This window comes from Notechis scutatus, chromosome 2 (genome assembly GCF_049901735.1).
Source record: "Notechis scutatus isolate UNSWTSFEM ecotype Mainland chromosome 2, rNotScu1.2, whole genome shotgun sequence".
Taxonomy (NCBI): Eukaryota; Metazoa; Chordata; class Lepidosauria; order Squamata; family Elapidae; genus Notechis; species Notechis scutatus.
This window is the reverse complement of record NC_142010.1, coordinates 170,464,486-170,483,995: the sequence shown is the minus strand read 5'-3', so window position 1 is coordinate 170,483,995 and position 19,510 is coordinate 170,464,486. Positions and strand designations below refer to the sequence as shown.

Here is a 19,510-nt window from a genome sequence, read left to right as displayed (position 1 = left end):
GAATAAAATGTTACCTAACTAAATTTGACAATAAAAAACTCTTCTGCAATTCCTTGTTTTCCAACTCTACTGCTCGCAATTTAATCAGTTGCAACCTACTCATCACTAAGGACAAGAAAAACATGTTTCATATTGGAAACTGGGAGGAATATGGTTTCCTAAAACACATTTAGAATGTGATGACCATTTGAGAATTCTTTACTATCCTTCCTACTAAAAATGAGAAGATTCAGTGGCTGGTTTCTAGTATTACTGGTCAAACAGCATTGTGCAATTGGTTATTTCCACACTGTCTCTTAATTTGCACCATGTATGAAATTCTACATGGCCTCTTCCTGTTGAGTCATTGGTTAGTACTGATTCACTGAAACTTTTAACAGAAATGCACTGTATTGAGTGTAGAACAAAGGGAGGTCCAGGTAAACCAAACCTGGTTATGCAATTCTGTTTTTCATTAGCAGGTATGGGGGGAACCCAGAAGTGATTGCATAATAAGGGGTTAGGGTTATGACAGACAGTGCAACCCCTCTCTCTCAGCCCAACATATTTGAGCTGTTCCAGAGAAAAATAGGGGCAAGCACAGAATGGACTCCCTTGAGATTCCGAACAAAAAGCAGAATATAACTAATGCAATCCCGGTGAATAAATAAAGATCATTTGACATTTTCCCCTGTCATTTTGAGAATGAGAATAGGTAACCATGTGATTTGAAACAAAACAAACTTAATCCGAAAAGCTTTTAAGTAGAAGGGAATGAAGTCTCTTTTTGGAGTGAAGGGAAAGAACATATATTAACCTGTGTGTGGCATCTCTCCTGATGCTCACCAGACTGTTTATTGTGCATGCCTTCATCTGTGCCATTTTTATAAATAAATATCACAGAAACCCCCAGCTTTATCCAACTTAAAACCTCTAATTGGGGAAACTGGACTATGTAATAGCCTGGAATAAAATCGAGGAGGTTGTTGGCAAAGACTGTTCAGATGAAGCTGAAAACAACAACCACAAGACGATTTCCTGCCTTTCCGCTAAAATTAAAGTTACAACAGTATACAAAAGAACTACATAGGCTGTGTCTATGGAGATTCTCAGTCATCCAGGTTGTTTTAAAGGTGCTTTTTCAAGAGGCAACCTAACTTTCTGGTTTTTCTTTGAAGACATTTCGCTTCTCATCCAAGAAGTTTTTTCAGTTCTTCTTCAGAACTGAATCTTCTTGCGAAACGTCTTCAAAGAAAAACCAGAAAGTCCAGTTGCCTCTTGAAAAAGCACCTTTGGGACTAATTATGCTGTGTTTGCCTGACCCAGGCGGTTATTACTTTCTGCGTTTGCACAGTATGTGCGCCTAAACCAGGGTTGCCTACGTTGCATCCTCGCGGAAATCTCTGTCCGCTGCGCGATTCTCTGCCTTCGGCGTCTCTTTTGATCAGTTTTCCCCCCCACCTGCAGCAGGTGACTCTGCTCCTTCGCTGCAGTTTAATATCTGTATATAGGAAGAGGAGAACCCCAAGCCACCATTTCTGGTTAGAAGGTGGCTTTGCGCTTATCCAATTGGGCAAGCCACCGACAGCCACAAAGCAGAAACCTCGAACGTAGCGCCGCCGAAAGCGAGGCCAGCAGCAAGACGAGAGCAAATGTCCATCCGTCCGCCCGCCCCGCCCCGCTTGGGCTTCCTTCAGAGACGGAATTCGTTTATCTCTTTCTCCTCCGCTGGAGATTGACGGATGTCGCAGCCAATCCGAGAGGCTGGAAGAGTTCTGCACGCCTCGAGCTGTCGCAAGACGGGATCCAGGCCGAAGGCATGAGAATTAACCCTTTCGACCCCCGAGGAAGGAAAAGAGGCGGGATGCGGCTGCCTCGCCCGCGTTTTGCTTTCTGCCCAGTTCCTTTCCGTCCTCCTCGTCGCGCCGCCATGGCCCAACTGCGAGCCTCTTCTTCGTCGGCCACCACCTTTGACTACCTGGTGCTGGGGGGCGGCTCGGGCGGGTTGGCAAGTGCCCGACGCGCCGCGCAACTGGGAGCCCGGGCTGCTGTGGTTGAAAAAGGGCGACTTGGAGGCACTTGCGTGAGTCCAAAACAGGGTGTCGGGTGAGGGAGGAAGAGGAAAGTATGTGTGTGTGTGTGTGTGTGTGTGGGCGGGCTGCCTGCAAATATACTCATAGGAGGCTCGCCTGCATACCCGGTGGGTAGGCTTACCTGAGTGGGCTTATGCCAAGGCAGTGAGTTCGTCAAGAGCCCGAGGGCGTGGAAGTCTCCCCCCTTCACCCACACGCCGTGGGTGGGCAGGGCAGCAATAGTTAAACAGTGTTGGGCGAAAATTGGAGCTGGAGACCCTTTGAGAGCCGTATGCGACGAGATTTCATTTTAACGTATGCCGATTAGCGGACGTTCAAAGTGACTAAATAAAGTTATTCTAAGTCTAAACAGGGCTGTGATTTCAGGTGCCTGGGGGGAAACCCAGCCTTCGCTTCAGCCTGTTGCGTGAATACAGCAGCTGGGTTTTGGTTGTTGTCCCCGGGTTAGGATTGTGTTGCTGCAACTCCGTGCCTTGTGACATAGCAGTTCATCTTGCATCTAATATATAGCTTTTCTTTTCTTTTCTTTTTACCCTCAAGATAAGGCAAGTGGGATGTGGGTAGAACCCATCACTTTTGGGCCAATTCAGTTTTCACCGAAATTTCAGGAAGTGCTTTGGTCTTTGCATCCGCCCCCAACGTGTCTTTCCTGGCTTTATCCTTCTGTATCTCAAGCAGGAAGCAGGGGATATTTTTAATTATACGTTTCTTATTTATCTCTTCTGTGTCTATGGGATACCTTTAAAAAGAACGTAACATTATTATTATTATTCATGGGTCTTTTTCTGATTGTAACAAGCTGTTCTGTATCAGATTATAGAATGTTCCCAAGTGTTAAACTTTACTTCTTCCCAGTTGGAATTATAGCTTCCTCTAATTTATGAGATAATGGTAATTGTTAGTCCCCCCCCCCCCCATCATGCTATACACAAAGCAGTAAAATAGATTGTGCCTGAAGAAATTAACTTTAAAAGCTCAACAGTCCAAACATTAAAGATGTGGCTTGGTGCTTATTGGTGATGATCATAGTTTGTGAAGAAAAATGTCAAATTAGTTATGGAGAGACCGGGTTGGCAATATTAAAATTGATTATTTGGTAATGATGCAAAGACTGGAAAATATGAGTGAATAAAATTCTAGAGAAAGGGCTAAATAAGGAGTAAAGTTTAGAATGTACTGTATATTCAAAGAACTTAACTCTAAACTGTTTTCTGTCATTAAATAGAGCAGCCTTCCCCAGTTTAATAACCCTTCAAAAGTTGTGAGGCTATAGTTTCTCAAGCTCCCATCCTTTGATTGTGTTTGCTGGGAATTCTGGAAGATGTTGAAATTACATAATGCTGCAAACCATGGAAAGAAAGAGAAAAGGATGATAGCAGCAAGGTGGATGGAGTTAGATGTGCTGTTGGAACACCTGAAGGAGCAGATTGGAGAGAGCTGATCCTGGAGAAGATATATATGGCAGCCAACAGCCTGTTCCAACTTGCAGGCACGTAATAAATCAAGAAACAATAGCAACATCTATGTGGCAGCCAACAGCCTGTGCCAACTTGCAGGCACGTAATAAATCAAGAAGCAATAGCAACATCTGGAGGAGTCCAAAGTGGAAAAGAATTTACTAACATCCATGAAAGACAATTTCTGATTTTAGGCATTCAGTGGAATCGGTAAAAATGTCACTTGAATGTGTTGATTGGGTTATAAAATGGCTTGCTTTAAGAACTAACAAGGATTCTCTTCAAGAAGAAACCAAGGGCCAGGCAAATCATTCAGATTGCCTGATAAAAGGTGCTTTTTCATGCAAACTTTAATCATATATAAATTATTCAAAGGTATTTAGAAAGACAAGTACTCATGCAGACCCTAACCAGATACTGACCAACCCAATATCTACCTAACTGAATAATGAAATGTGCTTCAAATTTGTTATTATGATTAAGAGCTAATGCTCAGGCTAATGAGATGCAGAATGCAAGTAGTTTCTTAGATTATCCATATTCCCAATGGCATTCTCAGGTTCACCCAATTTATTCCTGTGGAAATTGATGCAGTCAAAATATTTCCCTCATCCCTAATATTAGGCATTAAGGGGGATTTCAGTATACAATAGTTTAATGCAACCCCCTGTTGAAAAATACCTTAAGTATGCTATATTATTGATCAAGATGATGTACATTTTGTTGATATTAAGAAAATAAAATTAATTGTAAATTAGTAATGTTTCAGTAGTCATACATACTTTCTAAATGCTGTTCTTGTTTAGATTAAAAGTACTGATTCATGATGTTTGCAGTAAATACGGTATGATTTTTCTTCTTTTAGGTGAATGTTGGGTGTGTACCTAAAAAGGTAAAAGAATTTATGCATTTGCTAATATTTCAAAAAATACATGGAACTTCTTTGCTGATCTTTTGAAAATGCTTGAAGACCCAGCTGTTTCAGAGAACTTTTCCCTGAATTGATGTGATGTTGCCAATCTTTTATATTCTCCTTGGCATTCAGAATTGTTTTGACTGTGGTGCCATAGAAAGGTGTTTAATAAAAAACAAATAAAAACATGAAGTGGATACTAGTCCTCAAAATGTGCTAAAATATGCTTTTAAATAATTGAGGGATGTATCTATCCTTGATTTGGAATGCAAAACAGTTCTTTAGCAGACGTTGGCCATGTGGTTTGGAGAGAAAGATAACAATCCTAGGCTGCATTAATGGAGGGATAGAATCAAGATTACGTGAAATATTAGTATTGCTTTATAAAGGCCACACTTTGAATAGTGCATCCGGTTTTGATCACCATATTATCAAAAAGATGTGGAGACTCTGGAAAGAGTGTAGAAAAGATCAACCCAGGTGATTAGGGGGCTGGAGACTAAACATATGAAGAACAGTTGCAGGAATTGGGTTTGTCTAGTCTTGTGAAACGAAGGAAGAGAGGTGACATGATAGCAGTGTTCCAATATATGAGGGGTTGCCACAAAGAAGGGGGGGGTCAAACCTACTTTCCAAAACATCTACTTTCCAAAACAAGGTAAGAAACAATGGATGGACACTAAATAAGGAGAGAAGCAAGTTAGAATTGAGGAGAAATTGCCAAGCCATGAGAACAATTGACCAGTGAAAAGAGCTTGTCTTCAGAAGTTGTGGTCCCTCCATCACTGGAGGCTTTTATGAAGTGACTAGACAGCCATTTGTCTGAAATGGTATAGGTCTTCTGCTTGAGCAGGAGGTAGGACTAGATGATCTCTAAGATCTCTTCCAACTTTGTTATCTGTTATTTGTACTGTAAGACATCTGAAGAACAGTGTTGCTCTTTTACTCTGCTTTACCAAAACACCTAACAAAAATGCCGTCACAAAAAGTATTTCACAGCTTTTTCTCTCAAGATTCAAGGAAGACATGGAAGTACTTTCTTGTCATGAAACATAACTTCTGCTGCCTTTTTTCAATACCACAACTGTTTTCATGGCTTTTAAAATTTAGTCCTGGTTTGAGGAGCAGATGCGTGGAAATTAAAATAAAATTGAAAATATAATTTCATTTATTAAATCTCCACTTTCATATGGAAGTCTAACATAATTGAGGAGCCTCTGTGGCGCAGTGGTTAGAGTGCAGTACTGCAAGCTACTTCTTCAGCCAGCTGCCTACAATTTGGCAGTTCAAATCTCACCAGGCTCAAGGTTGACTCAGCCTTCCATCCTTCCGAGGTGGGTAAAATGAGGACCCAGATTGTTGGTTGCAATAGGCTGATTCTGTAAACCGCTTAGAGAGGGCTGTAAAGTGGTATATATGTTTAAGTGCTTATTGCTTATAATCCAAATTGCATGCCGTAATTGTACTGAAATGACCAAATATGAGAATAAGATTTAAAAGAACTTCAATGATTTTACCAATTTAAAATTGGTACCAGTTGAAAAAACCCTGATCTGATTTCCTCATCCCTTATTTGACCTTCATAGCTTTTTTTTAAATATTTTTTTTATTGATTTTTAAAAACAAACATAAACAAACAAAACATAAAACATAAAAACATAAAACATCTTTTTTGAAAGCAGCTTGATCCAGGGTTACATCTCTTCATACAGACACAAATTCAAATTCATGTTCATTTTATATACCATTCCCTATCTTATTACCATTCTACATTTTCTATATAGCTTCTCCCCTCTTTTAACTTTCTTAATTTTATTTATTTCATCTCAATTCAGATCATTATACTTATATTCTTTGTCCTGTTTCCAGCTGTCTATTATCTTTTCTCATTAGACAAAATTTCTCCTGTAATCACTGATTGGAGTATGACGCCTTGACCTTCATAGTTTTGAAACAACTGCAACAAAGTTGTTAAATGGGGATTGTCTAGTCTGCCCTTTTGGAACTCCCGTTGTCCTCTGTCTGGATGATGCCTTTCCTTCTGTTAGCTGCTGATTAAACACACAATTTTTAAGGCCCCCAAACTGTATTTGCCAATATAAACATGATACCAATCTTACAGACCAAAAGTGCAAAAGATTAGTTGGCAAAGCCTGCCTTCTAGAGTAGTGGGTGCTCCATCACTGGGGGTTTCCAAAGTAAACTGGACAACCACTTGACCGGGATGATATAAAATCTCCTGCCTTGAGGAAGAATTGGACTAGAAGACCTCTGAGGTCCCTTCCAGCCTGATGATTTTATGTTCTGTGTTCTATAGCAGGGGTCGCCAACCTTTTGGACCTCAGGGACCACCAAACTCATCATTTTAAATCCCGCGGACCAGAGTCCCTGGGAAAATCCCCCCAAAAGTTTGCAGGAGAATTCCCCACCCCGTTTTCCTACTGATCGATCATTCTTTATTTGAGATCGCAGGATACTGTCTCCAGCTCCATTCTCAGGGAAAGAGAGAGAGACTTTTGGCTTCATGCAGGGAAAGCAGCAGAAGTCTTTCTTTCTCTCCCCCAAACTCCACCAGGAATGAGTCTTTGCCGGTGCAGCCTCTTGGAGCAGGAGGCCTTGCAGGTCCCAAAGACTCATTTCTGGTGGAGTTTGGGGGAGAGAAAGAAAGACTTTTTCTGCTTTCCTTGTGTGCAGCCAAAAGCAGAAGAAGAAAGAAGCAGAAAGAAGCAGCTCAGTGGCCAGGCCAGGCACGTGGGGCTAGTGGGACAAGCTCCCCCCTCTGCCTTTCCCCCCTTCCCTCACTACCTCGTGTTGCTCGCAATGCAAGCGACGCAAGCCTTGTGTTCCAGAGGGCCATGTGGGTGGTGCAGCCTTGTATTCCCATGCATCCTGGATTAATTGCTTTGAAGGGGACATTTCTCTGCAGACCACCAAAATTTTCTCGCGGACCACCAGTGGTCCCCGGCCCACTAGTTGGCGACCACTGTTCTATAGTTAAGATTTACATTGGTCAAAATAGATGGTATTCTGATACTGATGATATTTCTTGAAAGAAGTTAATCACTGTCAAGTTCCTTTTATCAGGCTGAACTTAAAAGATATTTTCTCCTCTTCTTCCTCCAAAATGCAGGGGAAATTGATAAATTGGTTGCCCAGGCCCATATGTGTTCCATTAGTCACAACTGAACATAGTGCATTAACCACACATGGTCTTGAAAAATATGACTGTTTTGCCATCTACCAATGATTACAAAACAAGGAGCTTGCTGCTTCTTCATAGACCACAATATGTAGTGTAACTACTGGATTACATGCACCATGACAATGATGAGTTATGAGTCCTGATCTGTCCCATCCAATGTCTTTGAGTAGGAACTCCAAGTTTTGTACTTCTCTCTTGCTGCAGTCACTTTCATGAGATGGGCAATGTAGAATGAATAAACAAATAAATAAAATATTGATATATGCTGTTCACAAGAATACACGTAATTAATTGACTTTGCTCATTCATTTTTATATTAATTATATTGAAGTATGAATGTCCTCTTTCATAACAGGTGATGTGGAATACTGCTGTCCATTCTGAATTCATCCATGATCATATGGATTACGGTTTTCAAATAGCTGATGTGAAGTTTAATTGGAAGTAAGTTGAGCTAAGTTCTGGAATACCTCTTAAGTAAAATAAATGGATAGAATTGTTTCTAATTAGAAACATACAGTGAAAACTATAATGTCAGTTAAAATGACCTCCAGTAGGCTTTTCAGACACACATATCCAGATTTTTTATCTTATAAGATTCCAATGCTCTATCAATTCTGAAGAATCTTCATTATGGACCAAAACTGGTGGTTATGTACCGCCTAAAATTCATAATTTAAAGCTTACAGAGTATAATATACTGATATTGTTTTTATTCTAAATAATCTCACTTTGATTTTTGAGTTATCTATGAGCTTTATTCTTAAATTCTTATAAGAAATCATGATTGAACTGGGACTTGTGAAAAATCAAAACAGTACATGCTCAGAATTTAATTTTGAGCCTGCTATAAATAGTTCATATATTAGGGTTTGCTTTGACAGTAGTGTTCCCTGTAGTAACAAGCATTGAGATACACCATTTGCATTGTCTAAAATGCTGTTTTAGGTATAGCAAATAAACGTTATTTTGTATGATGTATAATGTGCTATAGGATAGAATAAACCTCTTTCTGCAAGGAAAACATTTTAAATTGTGAAACAGGACTATAATTTTTCTGCATAATATCTAAGTTTATTATTTAGGAAAAAGATACCTATGCAGATTTGGAGCAAATAGTGTTATATTTTAATCCAGTTTGTAGAGAGATAAATATTTGAGATGTAAATTTAGAAAGCCCATGAGGAATAACAATTTGAGTGAGGCTTAGGAAATCCAATTTAACGCTTAGCTGTGGAAATCCATTGGGTTGGGCTATCTCTCTGTCCAAACTACCCAAAAGGTTTGTTTTTGTGAGGATACATTGGAAGAGGGGCTTTATGTGTTTCTTAGGGAAAAGTAGGATATAATACTAATAAAAGTCTTCTTACTGTAGAATAATTAAAGAAAAGCGGGATGCTTATGTGAAGAAACTGAATGAGATCTATCAAAATAATTTGAATAAGGTTTGTAAATGGCCTTTTTTCACTTCAACAAATTTTAAATTCCTTCTTTCTGCTATAAACCCTGTGAATTCACAAGCTGAAAATAGAAATCTGTGGTTGATTAATTTTTAATTCGCATCAAGGTGTATAGAGTTTTTTTTTTTAAAAAAAGATTCAGAGCAAATCACTTGGGTAAAACTTGCTTTTTTGCTTAAATGACAGATGAGCAACTCTTCCTCTGCACAAATTTTAATTTCCTATTGTTTAAAGATGGGAAAGACATGAAAACTGTATTGTAAATGTAAAACAGATATTAGTACAGTTAAAGAAAAAAGTCAACTCTTACCCCTCTCTCTTGAGAAAAAGATTCAACTCCAGATCACTTACAGGGCATATCTTAATTCATTGCAGTTAGTCTACATTTCAAAACTATAATTTTCACGGTCTTGATAGGCCATCCTGTGAATGATGTAGTTTGTTTCTGAAAGGTGTAAGGATTATGCAATAGAGAGATTAGTTCTGGTCAAAAAAATATGGGAATTTAAAGTAAAATAATGCATCTTATTCCATTCTTCTGTTTTGGAAATTTATCTACAAATTTATTGTAAAATTCAATTATTTAAATGCATCATATGCAGTCTCAAATTACACTATGTTATGATGCCCTTCTTTAGTATATAAATAGATTTAATTTTTAAATCAATTGGTTTTGCTAGGACCACGTGGAAACCATTCGTGGGCATGCATCATTTACAGCTGACCCTGAACCTACAATTGAAGTTGATGGCAAAAAATACACTGCACCTCACATACTGATTGCGACTGGTGGACGGCCTGCATTTCCCAGTGAAAGTGAAATACCAGGTATGGGTTCTGGTATGCTGTTTGCCCTATTTTTAAGAAAGAGCATGCAGCTGAGTTGACCTTAAAATATTTTCCTTAGCATTGCCAAAGATTCAGTAGCACAGTACATAGGTGCCATGTAATATTTCATTAACACCTTCTTAATAGTATACTCTAACAAATAGTTAACTAACTGAATGTTTCTGCAAGTTACATCTATTTATATCTAAAGCTGAAGATGATGAATATGGAAGATAATGTCTTGTTGCTTTGCAGGAGCCAGTTTGGGAATCTCTAGTGATGGTTTCTTTGAACTTGAAGAGTTGCCCAAGTAAGTTGCAATTAATTTTGAGCATTTTTAATATTCTCAATTTGCCACATTGCAGTGAAGATTATCTTTGAAAACAGGTAGTGATTATTATACTCCAGTCTTTCATTCCCCACTAAAAGATGTAGACAGCAAGCTAGCATTGCTACAAGGCTACAGTAATTGTCCGTCCTACATTTCAGATTTGATGAACCTCTTATCAGCCCAGATCTGGGACTCATCTTACACCCTTCTAGGCGTTACCTTTTGCAGCGGAAACATCTTCTCTATTTCAGTTCTAGCCCACTACTGAAATAAGATGAAGGCAAAAACAAAGTGCTGTTTGCTATGGGGAAATTAGAGGAAAACATGTGGGAAAATACAGAGAGAGGGAGCACTGTGCACACCAACTTGAACTCTAGAAGGAAACCCAGGATATAAAACCAACAACAGGAAAAACAAATCCTCCCATTGAAGGATTATCCCATTGCTAAGCATCTGGCTGCAGGACTCTGGGCCTCTGTGAGCGGTTGTGCTGTAGACATCAATGCAGCTAGTTCGCTTTTGTTGTTCACTTGTGTGAATGTCAACTTCATGGTCAATGTTCCTATCAACAAACAGAATAAGCTTCTATTGAAGGTACTGGCTTCCAGTAAAGAAATTGTAGGGGGATGCAGTACTTTTTTAAAAAATCCTATTTTTCTCTCTCTCATTTTTGCTCATTTGGTGATCAGTTTAGAGTAGAAAGCAGGAAATGAAGTAAAGCGCTGTGGCTTTTCTATCACTCTTCCTTGGTCACAATTAACTGAAGGTGAATTCATCTGTCCTTACATTCCTTTCATTTTTTGTTGCTGATATTTGAGAACCTCATCCTGTACATGCCATTAGCCAAGGCTGGTTCTTTAGGGCTGAGAAAAAGCAGGCAATGTTTGCTAAAAGCCTGGATTTGTAAGTGAGAAGGCATGGCAGTGGTGGTGGGGCTCCCCACTCATCCCTCCAAGTAGAAGAGGGGACTGAATGCTGCTTTCCCAGCCAAGATCCCTTTCGTCTATTTTTAAATGTAAGATGTGTGTGAATAGATAGACCTTCTTTACCAAGTGCTTTGTGCAGTGAGTGAAGTTAAGATGGTGGTGAAAGAAAATAATTTATAACCAAGGCATGGCATTTACAATCATCACAGCATTTCTCTCTCTCAATCATGCATTCAGTATTAGTCAATAATTGTTGTCCTATGCCTGATTCATTCTCTCCCCCACCCACCTAGCAGATTGTCTAAATAAGCAATCTCTTTAGACAATTTCTCCTCTGCCTGACTCTTTTTCTTTTTCTCAACCCTCCTCACAAAGCAGAAAGTTTGGAAAGGGATTACAAGAGAATAAGTAGGCAGATAATGGGGAATACCCCAGGCTGGGTGCTGGCAGCACTGCGTTGCTTTCTATGTGTGTTCCTTACTGTGTGCTTGCTTATTCTCTTGTAATTCCTTCCATTCCAACAAATGTAAATACAAACCTTCCCTTCTTGCTAATTATCCCAGCATTGATTACCATTTGTCCTTTCTGATTTAATGAAAGCCAAATTAGATACAAAATCTAATTGCTTAGGTTATAAATTGGATAGAAACAGCTAAAGCCCTTTAGGCATTTGTTCGTTGTTTTATACCACTGCAATCAAAAGTCTTTTGGGGGAACACCATCCAAAACACGAGAATTGAATCATTAAAAGAAGTATTGAAAGCAATAAACTCATTAATATTATTATTGAATTAACTGCTTTCATTAAGCCTACTCAGCATGGGAAGTGGTAAAAAATGATGGGATTTGAATCTAATAAATGTGAAGAAGTTTGGACTTTCTGGTGTGGCCAATACATATTTAAATGAGCAGATTAGTGGAAGAGGACATCCACCTGAAAGATATGACATATAATCCATTTTCTTTCTCTTAGGCGAAGTGTTATTGTTGGTGCTGGATATATAGCTGTTGAATTAGCTGGTATTCTTTCTGCATTAGGCTCCAAGACGTCCTTATTGATACGTTATAATGAAGTAAGGGCCTCTCACTTATTCACCTTTCTATGTGATAGTTTAAAGTACTACGAGTTCTTGTTGGAACTCACAGGGAGAATATAAACTTGCAAAAAGGCAGAATCAGTTTATCTGTGTCCATATTTACACCAGGAGTGGATCGTTTATAGACTGCATTATACAATATTTGTTTTTTAACCATATGCAGACCCTTAAAAAGTTTGCTTTTATTTTTTAAGTATTGATAATCTGACATTTTTTTTAAAACCTACTCATTATTTTTTCACTTCTTGATTATAATTAGAATTAAACCTCCTTTTAAAATCAAGATGCACTATTTTCTCTTGGAAATTCAGAACCACTTGCTAATAATATTCTTGTCCAATTATGTGTATTTGTATGTTTACTATTTATTTCGACAGACATTTTCAATTTCTCCATCTCTTCCTCTTCACATTGTCATTCCTTTTGATTGAAGTCTATGGTATATTTCTGATTGTAAGATCTAGTATGATGTAGTAGCTAGAACAGAATATAGATGTAAGGAGAATTTAATTTCCAACCTAAATTTAACCATGAAAGTTGCGGTGTGCTCTTAGGCTATATTATTCAGTCTTACAGTGAGATTATGAAATTTGAATGACACATGTAGTACATACAGTAGATTTATTCTTAATAACTTTGGCAATAGCTCTATAGTAGATGTCAATTTAATTGTGAAGTTGAATAAATTTGAGAGAAATTTGCATTTCGGAGTTCAGGCTTGTGAGGGTGTGACTTAGATGTTCTGTGATATTGATCAAACAAAGGAAGTTACTATAATTAAATGTAAGTAAAGACCTTGACTTGCAGTCTGATGAAGTATTTTTTTTTTTTGTATAGGTGCTGAGAAATTTTGATTCAATGATCAGTTCAAACTGCACCCAGGAATTGGAACATAATGGAGTAGAAGTTTGGAAACATTGCAAGGTAAACTCTCTTTAGTGCTGGATTGTAATGATTAATTTTGAATGTTCATGTATAAGTAGGCTTCGAGTTATGACAACTGAGATTGGCATTGTCATTGCGAAGCAATGCAGTTGGAAAGCATGTCATGTGAGTGCATTGGTTAGCAACAGCAATCCAGGTAATCCAAATTGTTCTTGTTAAACAAATCCCATCAGTTCTTAAACAAGAACCCACCCTGATCCAAACCACTCCTGGCTTAGTCCCTCCCAGCCTTGTGTCTGGGCCAGCTAAGGGACTGATTCCTTTTCAACTCCTCCCACCCACATATCTCCCCCCATCCCCTCTCTGCCATTTTGTACTCTTGTCACTTCTGCCAGCCTGTGCTTGCTGGTCTTCCCAGACCTGCCACTCCCAACTGGTATTTGCCCTCCTCTTCCTGTGACCGCTGATGAGATGCACACAGCTTGGCCTTTCACAAGACAACTGCTGGCTATCCCAGCCTTGTTTTTAAGGCCACACACACTTTTGGCCAAATTGTGTATGGGCTTGAATAATTTCATTCCAGCACAGCTGGACCTTCTTTCATGCACCTGCCTTCCAAAAGTTGACAAGGTCTCATGCGATTTGGACAAGAGGTGGGCGCAGCCTACTGCTGCTCATGGAGGACCAAGCCAGGTGCACCTCATAAATGGTGGTAGGGAGATGGGTGAGTCATCAAGACTGGGCGGCAGGGCCTGCAAGTGTAGGGAACAGGAGTGGTAGGCATGGCCAACAGAGCATAGGGCAGTTAAAAGGGCAGAAAAGGGAGAGATGGGCAGATGAGGTCAGTTGAACTGCCCCTGCAGTCAGTCATAAGTGCCCAAATTTTGGTTTCTTGACCATGGGAGAAATGCAACAGCTGTAACTACAAGGGCTGTGTGGAACTACCTTTTTTTTTTTCAGCACCACCTTTAGCGTAATTTTGAGCGATTGCTGAATGAATGGTTACAATTCGAGAACTATCCATGCATAATTTTTCTTTAGTTGCAGCTAGGTCATTCTGGCGTCAGTTGGAAGCGCCCATTTCATTATGTACTATTGCTTTAACAACTGCAGAACAATATGAGTTTGAGAAACTGAGCTTAGCTTTATTCTTTTGAGCATGTGTATAAATGATCCAAATGTTGCCGTTTGAGAGAAAGCAAAAACAAATCATCCCGCATATGGCTTTTCTTTCTCATAAATGAACAACAGCTATTGTATTAATAGTTTTTGCAGCATTCCTGAACAGATTGAAAGGAGTTTTGCAGTATTATATTTTTATCATTATGTTTAAGGAATTTTCCTTGTAACCAGGATTACATATTAATAACCTGCATTGCTCACTCTGTCAAATTGCTTTGTAAGAATTGAGGCCAGGACTATTTAGGCCCTGAGCTTTATCTGGATGTTACCAGTAGGATTTTATGTCAGAGTTTTGTTTACTTATTTTAGACTGGTTAAAAGCTATAAACAAGATTTAATTGATATATAACAGTAACATTTTAGTAAAATTTTGAGGCCATAAACTTTGAATCAAAAACAGTCTTCTAATTTAACATACAAACCAATCAACTTTATTTGAGAATCAGATTTAAAAAACCCTGGACATTACAGAAGCATAAAAAAAACAATCCTGCCAAAATAGATTTAGTTTACGCAGATTTGAGCATACTTTAAAAAAGGAGTATTTTAAAAGAGAAATTAGATGACAAAACTGGCAACTGAGCAAGTTTTGCACATCACCCATGGTGATAATTCTTCACTTTGTAATTATAATGTTTCATGAGACCAATGCAGGATATTTGAGCCTTATCCTCTGACCTCAGTAAACATATCTGTGTCTCTTCTGGCATTTGGAAACTTCAGAGCCATTGTACTCACCTTTGCTTTTTTTCTTCACATGCAAGTAGGGACTCTCAACAAAACTGTATACAGTACAGATAATCCTTGACTTAAAACCATCATTTGGTGACTGTTTTAAGTTATAATGACATGAAAGAAGTGACTTAAAACCAGTTTTCATACTTATGGCTATTGCAGCATTCTTAGTCACATGACCAAAATTAAAGTTCTTGGAAACATATTTATGACAGTTGCAGCATCCCAAGGTCGTGTGATCACTATTTGTGATCTTCCCAGCCAGCTTCCAATAAGCAAAATCAATGGGGAAAGCTGGATTTGCTTAATGATTGTGTGCTTCACTTAAGAGTTGCAGTGATTTGCTTTACACTTATATGGCAAAAAGCTCATAAAATTACGTATGGCTCACTTTGCTTTTCACCTTGCTTAGCAACAGAAATTTTGGTCCCAATTGTGGTTGTACGTCAAGGACTACCAGTACTACCTAATTCTAGCCATAAAGTGTATGTAACGTCACAACACACAGACATTTAGTGAGGAGGGTGTTTTTGAAGAAGAAAACTAAGACTTGAGCCTTAAAAAAAACCATTTGTTGTTTGATCTTGCTCTAGCATTCTTCAATAATCTTGTTTCTCAACAGGTTCAGTCAGTTACAAAATCAGCATCAGGGCTCTTGGCAGTAACAGTTACATCCTCTTTTCCTAATCAAAAACCTACTGTGAACACTATTGAGAATGTTGACTGTCTCTTGTGGGCCATTGGTAGAGAGCCCAATACTGAGAAGCTAAACCTTGACCAATTGGTAAGTGGGAATTTTGTTTCTTGATGCTGTACGGAATATTAAATGCATGACATGCACAATCCAGATTATATTGCAATTGGCATGTGGTGGTTAGGGTTAACTGTAGAGAATAGCCATGATCGACAATGGAATGTTTTTTCTTACTTTTGCTGCTACTTGCTGTTCTGTATTTTTTCCTACTAGAGAAAAAAATGTAACAAATATGGTAACTCTGGGTGGTACACTAAAACATGGGGGGCAGAGACAGTTGATATTCCATGGCTCAGCTTCCCACCCTGTGTCCCATAATAATTGTATCCTAACCTAAATGTTTGTTCATATTGCATAGATTAGTTAGCTTGAAAAATGGTTATAGAAATGTTATTTTTTTTCAAAGCTCTTGATATTATGGATAGGCTGATTGCGTGTTTACTTTTTGAAATAATTTCCTTCTTTTCCTTTATATGAGCACTAAAAAAGTTGATACCATACTGCTCACTCTTTGTCTTGGGTAGTATTTCTTAGGATTCCAGCTTTGACTTTAATTTTTCTTCCTACTATCAGAATATTAAGGTAGACAAGAGAGGCCACATTATTGTTGATGAGTTCCAAAATACCAGCAGAAAGGGGATCTATGCTGTTGGAGACGTATGTGGGAAAGCACTCCTCACACCAGGTAATAATGTTTTAAGGACTTTTATCAAATAAATTCATTTGGGATTCTAAAATGGAACAAAGCAAAATGGGTGAGGAAGGGCTGTGAAGACATGGGAAGGGTAGCTTGACCACCTATTAATGCTATGTAATAAAAAGTATGGAACAAATTACTACTACACAATGAATATTGCATTTTTCAGTTGCAATTGCGGCTGGAAGAAAACTGGCACATAGGCTTTTTGAAAATAAAAAGGATTATAAACTGGACTATACCAACATTCCGACTGTGGTTTTCAGTCATCCACCAATTGGAACAGTGGGACTAACAGAAGGTAAGCTCTTGTTTCTCTGCTTTTTTTTTCCAATAAATAAGAAAGATATGAAATAGAACCCTTACTAAAATGAGATACCCCTACTATCTATGGATTTTGTGACTGATTGGAATTGTGTTGAATAATATATGGAGAGTAAGTAGGTTTCCCAATTTCCTTTGGGACATTCTCTACAAGAGTGGCTTGGTAAGGATGTATATGCTCTGAATTTGTATATTAACAGGATGTTGATGGAAATTCTACTTATGTTTGTTTATATTATTGATGCACAGGTCACTCCTACCTCTGATAAAGTAATATAAATTATGGACTATGGATAGAGCCAGTTTGGTGTAACAGTTAAGGCATCAGGCTAGAAACTGGGAGATTGTGAGTTCTAATCTTGCCTCAGGCACAAAATCAGTTGGGTGATCTTGAACAAGTCACTTTCTCTCAGCCCTAGGAATGAGGCAAGAAAAATGACAAGCCACTTCTGAAAAACCTTGCAAAGAAAACTTCAGGGACTTTTACAGGCAGCTTCTGAGAATTGGGTACAACTGAACAAAAGAAAAAAAAGCTGAACTGGGAATTATCACACATTCCTGTTGTTTCGCTTTATATTAGACATTCCCAAGTTCAGAATACTGTTACCCATCATGTTATTTTATTGTTTAAACATTTTAAAAAATTTAATGAGAAGTATGAATAAAGCACCTCTATTCATAGGATTTTTGAAGCTGAAATTACAAACTGATATCAAGCTTGGTTTTTTAAAAAAATAAACAAACTGCACATCAAATTCTAAGATGTGACACATGTAATAGAGTCTCAGTTGGTAAACTTGTGATCTTCAAGTTCTTTTGGACAAGTCTTTTCATAATTAGAACCACTGAGGTGTGTAATTGAGCCACATGTGAAGGAGACCAGTTCACCTATCACCAAACTTGTCAATATTTAATCCTTTTGAGATGTACGTATTATATAGGATTTGGTAGTACTGTCAGAAAGCCAACTGCATGGGATTCTTGGCTTTTTTTCTCCCCCGTATTCAAATATAACTAATGTCATTTGATTTTGTTCCAGCGGAAGCCATAAATGCACATGGAAAAGAGAATGTGAAAATTTATATGACTTCTTTTGTCCCTATGTACCACGCCATAACAGAAAGGAAAACAAAATGCCTGATGAAATTGGTCTGTGCCACTAAACAAGAAAAAGTAAGTATAAAGCAGGGAAGAGTGAAGATGTTGCATGTTAAAATTTTGCATGCTTTTCATGTACTGTATATTCTATTCAGGGTAAGGAAATGAGATGGGAGAAGATACCAATGTTACTTAACATGTAAGCGGGATCAAAACATCGCACCCAATCTTTGCTTCTCGAATAAACTCTAATTAGCTAGTCTCACACATCTTATTAAACCTAACTCACATCAAACCAATATTTAGTCTACGTCTGTAGCAATTTTGAGTTGTACCATTTAATACTCTTCCAGGCATGATGTATTAAGATTTTGTATAAAATTAGTAAATGACACAGCAATACAAAAAAAAAATTGTAGGTGTACAAAATATTGCTCCTAGTGTAAAAAGATAGGAGCAACTGTGAAGTCTGAAAAAAAATGTCCCTTTGAAGCCATGTCCTTAACCTTAACCTGCCTGTTTTGTTTTAAGGTGGTAGGACTTCATATGCAAGGTTTGGGGTGTGATGAAATGCTCCAAGGTTTCGCAGTAGCTGTCAAGATGGGAGCAACAAAGGCTGACTTTGATCAGACGGTGGCTATTCATCCAACTTCTGCAGAAGAACTTGTTACGCTTCGTTAAGCTTACATAACTTGGCTTTCCCCATGGTGAATTAAATACTTTTTTTAAAATAAAACTCTACAGTTCAAGAGAAGTCTTCATTCTGCTGTTACAAATTAAATTTCATGGATGTAATTTAAAAAGCCTCCTTTTTTGACCTAGTTTCCTTGTGATCATTTAGACATATTCATAGTGACTTTGGCATCAATATAGAAGTGATCTGTCATTGCTTTCTGGCATGCTGTTTTCAGGTTCCCAGTGTAGCCTGCTTTAGTGTTTTCTAGTGGTCTCCTATCCAAGTACTGGCCAGACTCAACCCTACCTAGTTAGCCTTTGAGCAGAGACAAAAGTAGTAAGATGCTACCACCTGTTGAGACTGCAATAAAATGTGCTAAAATGACAAGCAAATTATCATATAACTTCATACTTTAAGCCCAAAGAGGAAGTAAAATCTAAGAGTAAAGCAGAAAAAAACCCATTTTGGACTATAGAGGAACAAATGGAGGAAGTACTGCAATTATAAACTCTATAATAATTAGTATTTTGGTTTACTGAGCCTTGGATTGTGAAAGATACCATTTCCTGCCTATTGGGAAGTGTAACCATGTAGAACTTACCTCATAAGAGTTTAGTAAGAGCAGTACTTTACTAATTCTGTAAAACTCTAAACATTTAGTTTAATTTATGTTATCCCCCTTTGATTTATTTCCCACAGAAATTACCAATGTACAGGTATTTATAACTATAAATTAGGGAACAAGCTTTTCATCACAAGAATTAAATTCTACCAAGCAATATCACATTCTGTAAAGCATAGCGGTAAGAGTTCCCATTCAATTATAACATTAAGCAATATTAATTTCTCTGTTATGAGAACTGAAAAATGTGG

General features: G+C 38.1%; 1 protein-coding gene across 2 annotated transcripts; it reads left to right on the top strand.

Moving 5' to 3' along the window:
• The first annotated feature begins 1,805 nt into the window (after positions 1–1,805).
• On the top strand, positions 1,806–18,715 carry GSR (glutathione-disulfide reductase). 2 transcript variants are annotated; one of them, XM_026672888.2, is made up of 13 exons: positions 1,806–2,062; positions 4,395–4,421; positions 8,000–8,088; positions 9,020–9,089; positions 9,785–9,932; positions 10,188–10,242; positions 12,163–12,262; positions 13,124–13,210; positions 15,711–15,872; positions 16,416–16,527; positions 16,709–16,840; positions 17,903–18,036; positions 18,493–18,715. In XM_026672888.2, exons 1-13 carry the CDS (start codon positions 1,844–1,846, stop codon positions 18,640–18,642), a joined length of 1,485 nt encoding a protein of 494 aa, XP_026528673.1. In that variant the 5' UTR covers positions 1,806–1,843; the 3' UTR covers positions 18,643–18,715. The 2 variants fall into 2 exon arrangements, with proteins under 2 accessions (XP_026528673.1, XP_087813498.1); XM_087957372.1 differs by lacking the exon at positions 1,806–2,062 and adding an exon at positions 3,298–3,565.
• The last annotated feature ends 795 nt before the right edge of the window (positions 18,716–19,510 follow it).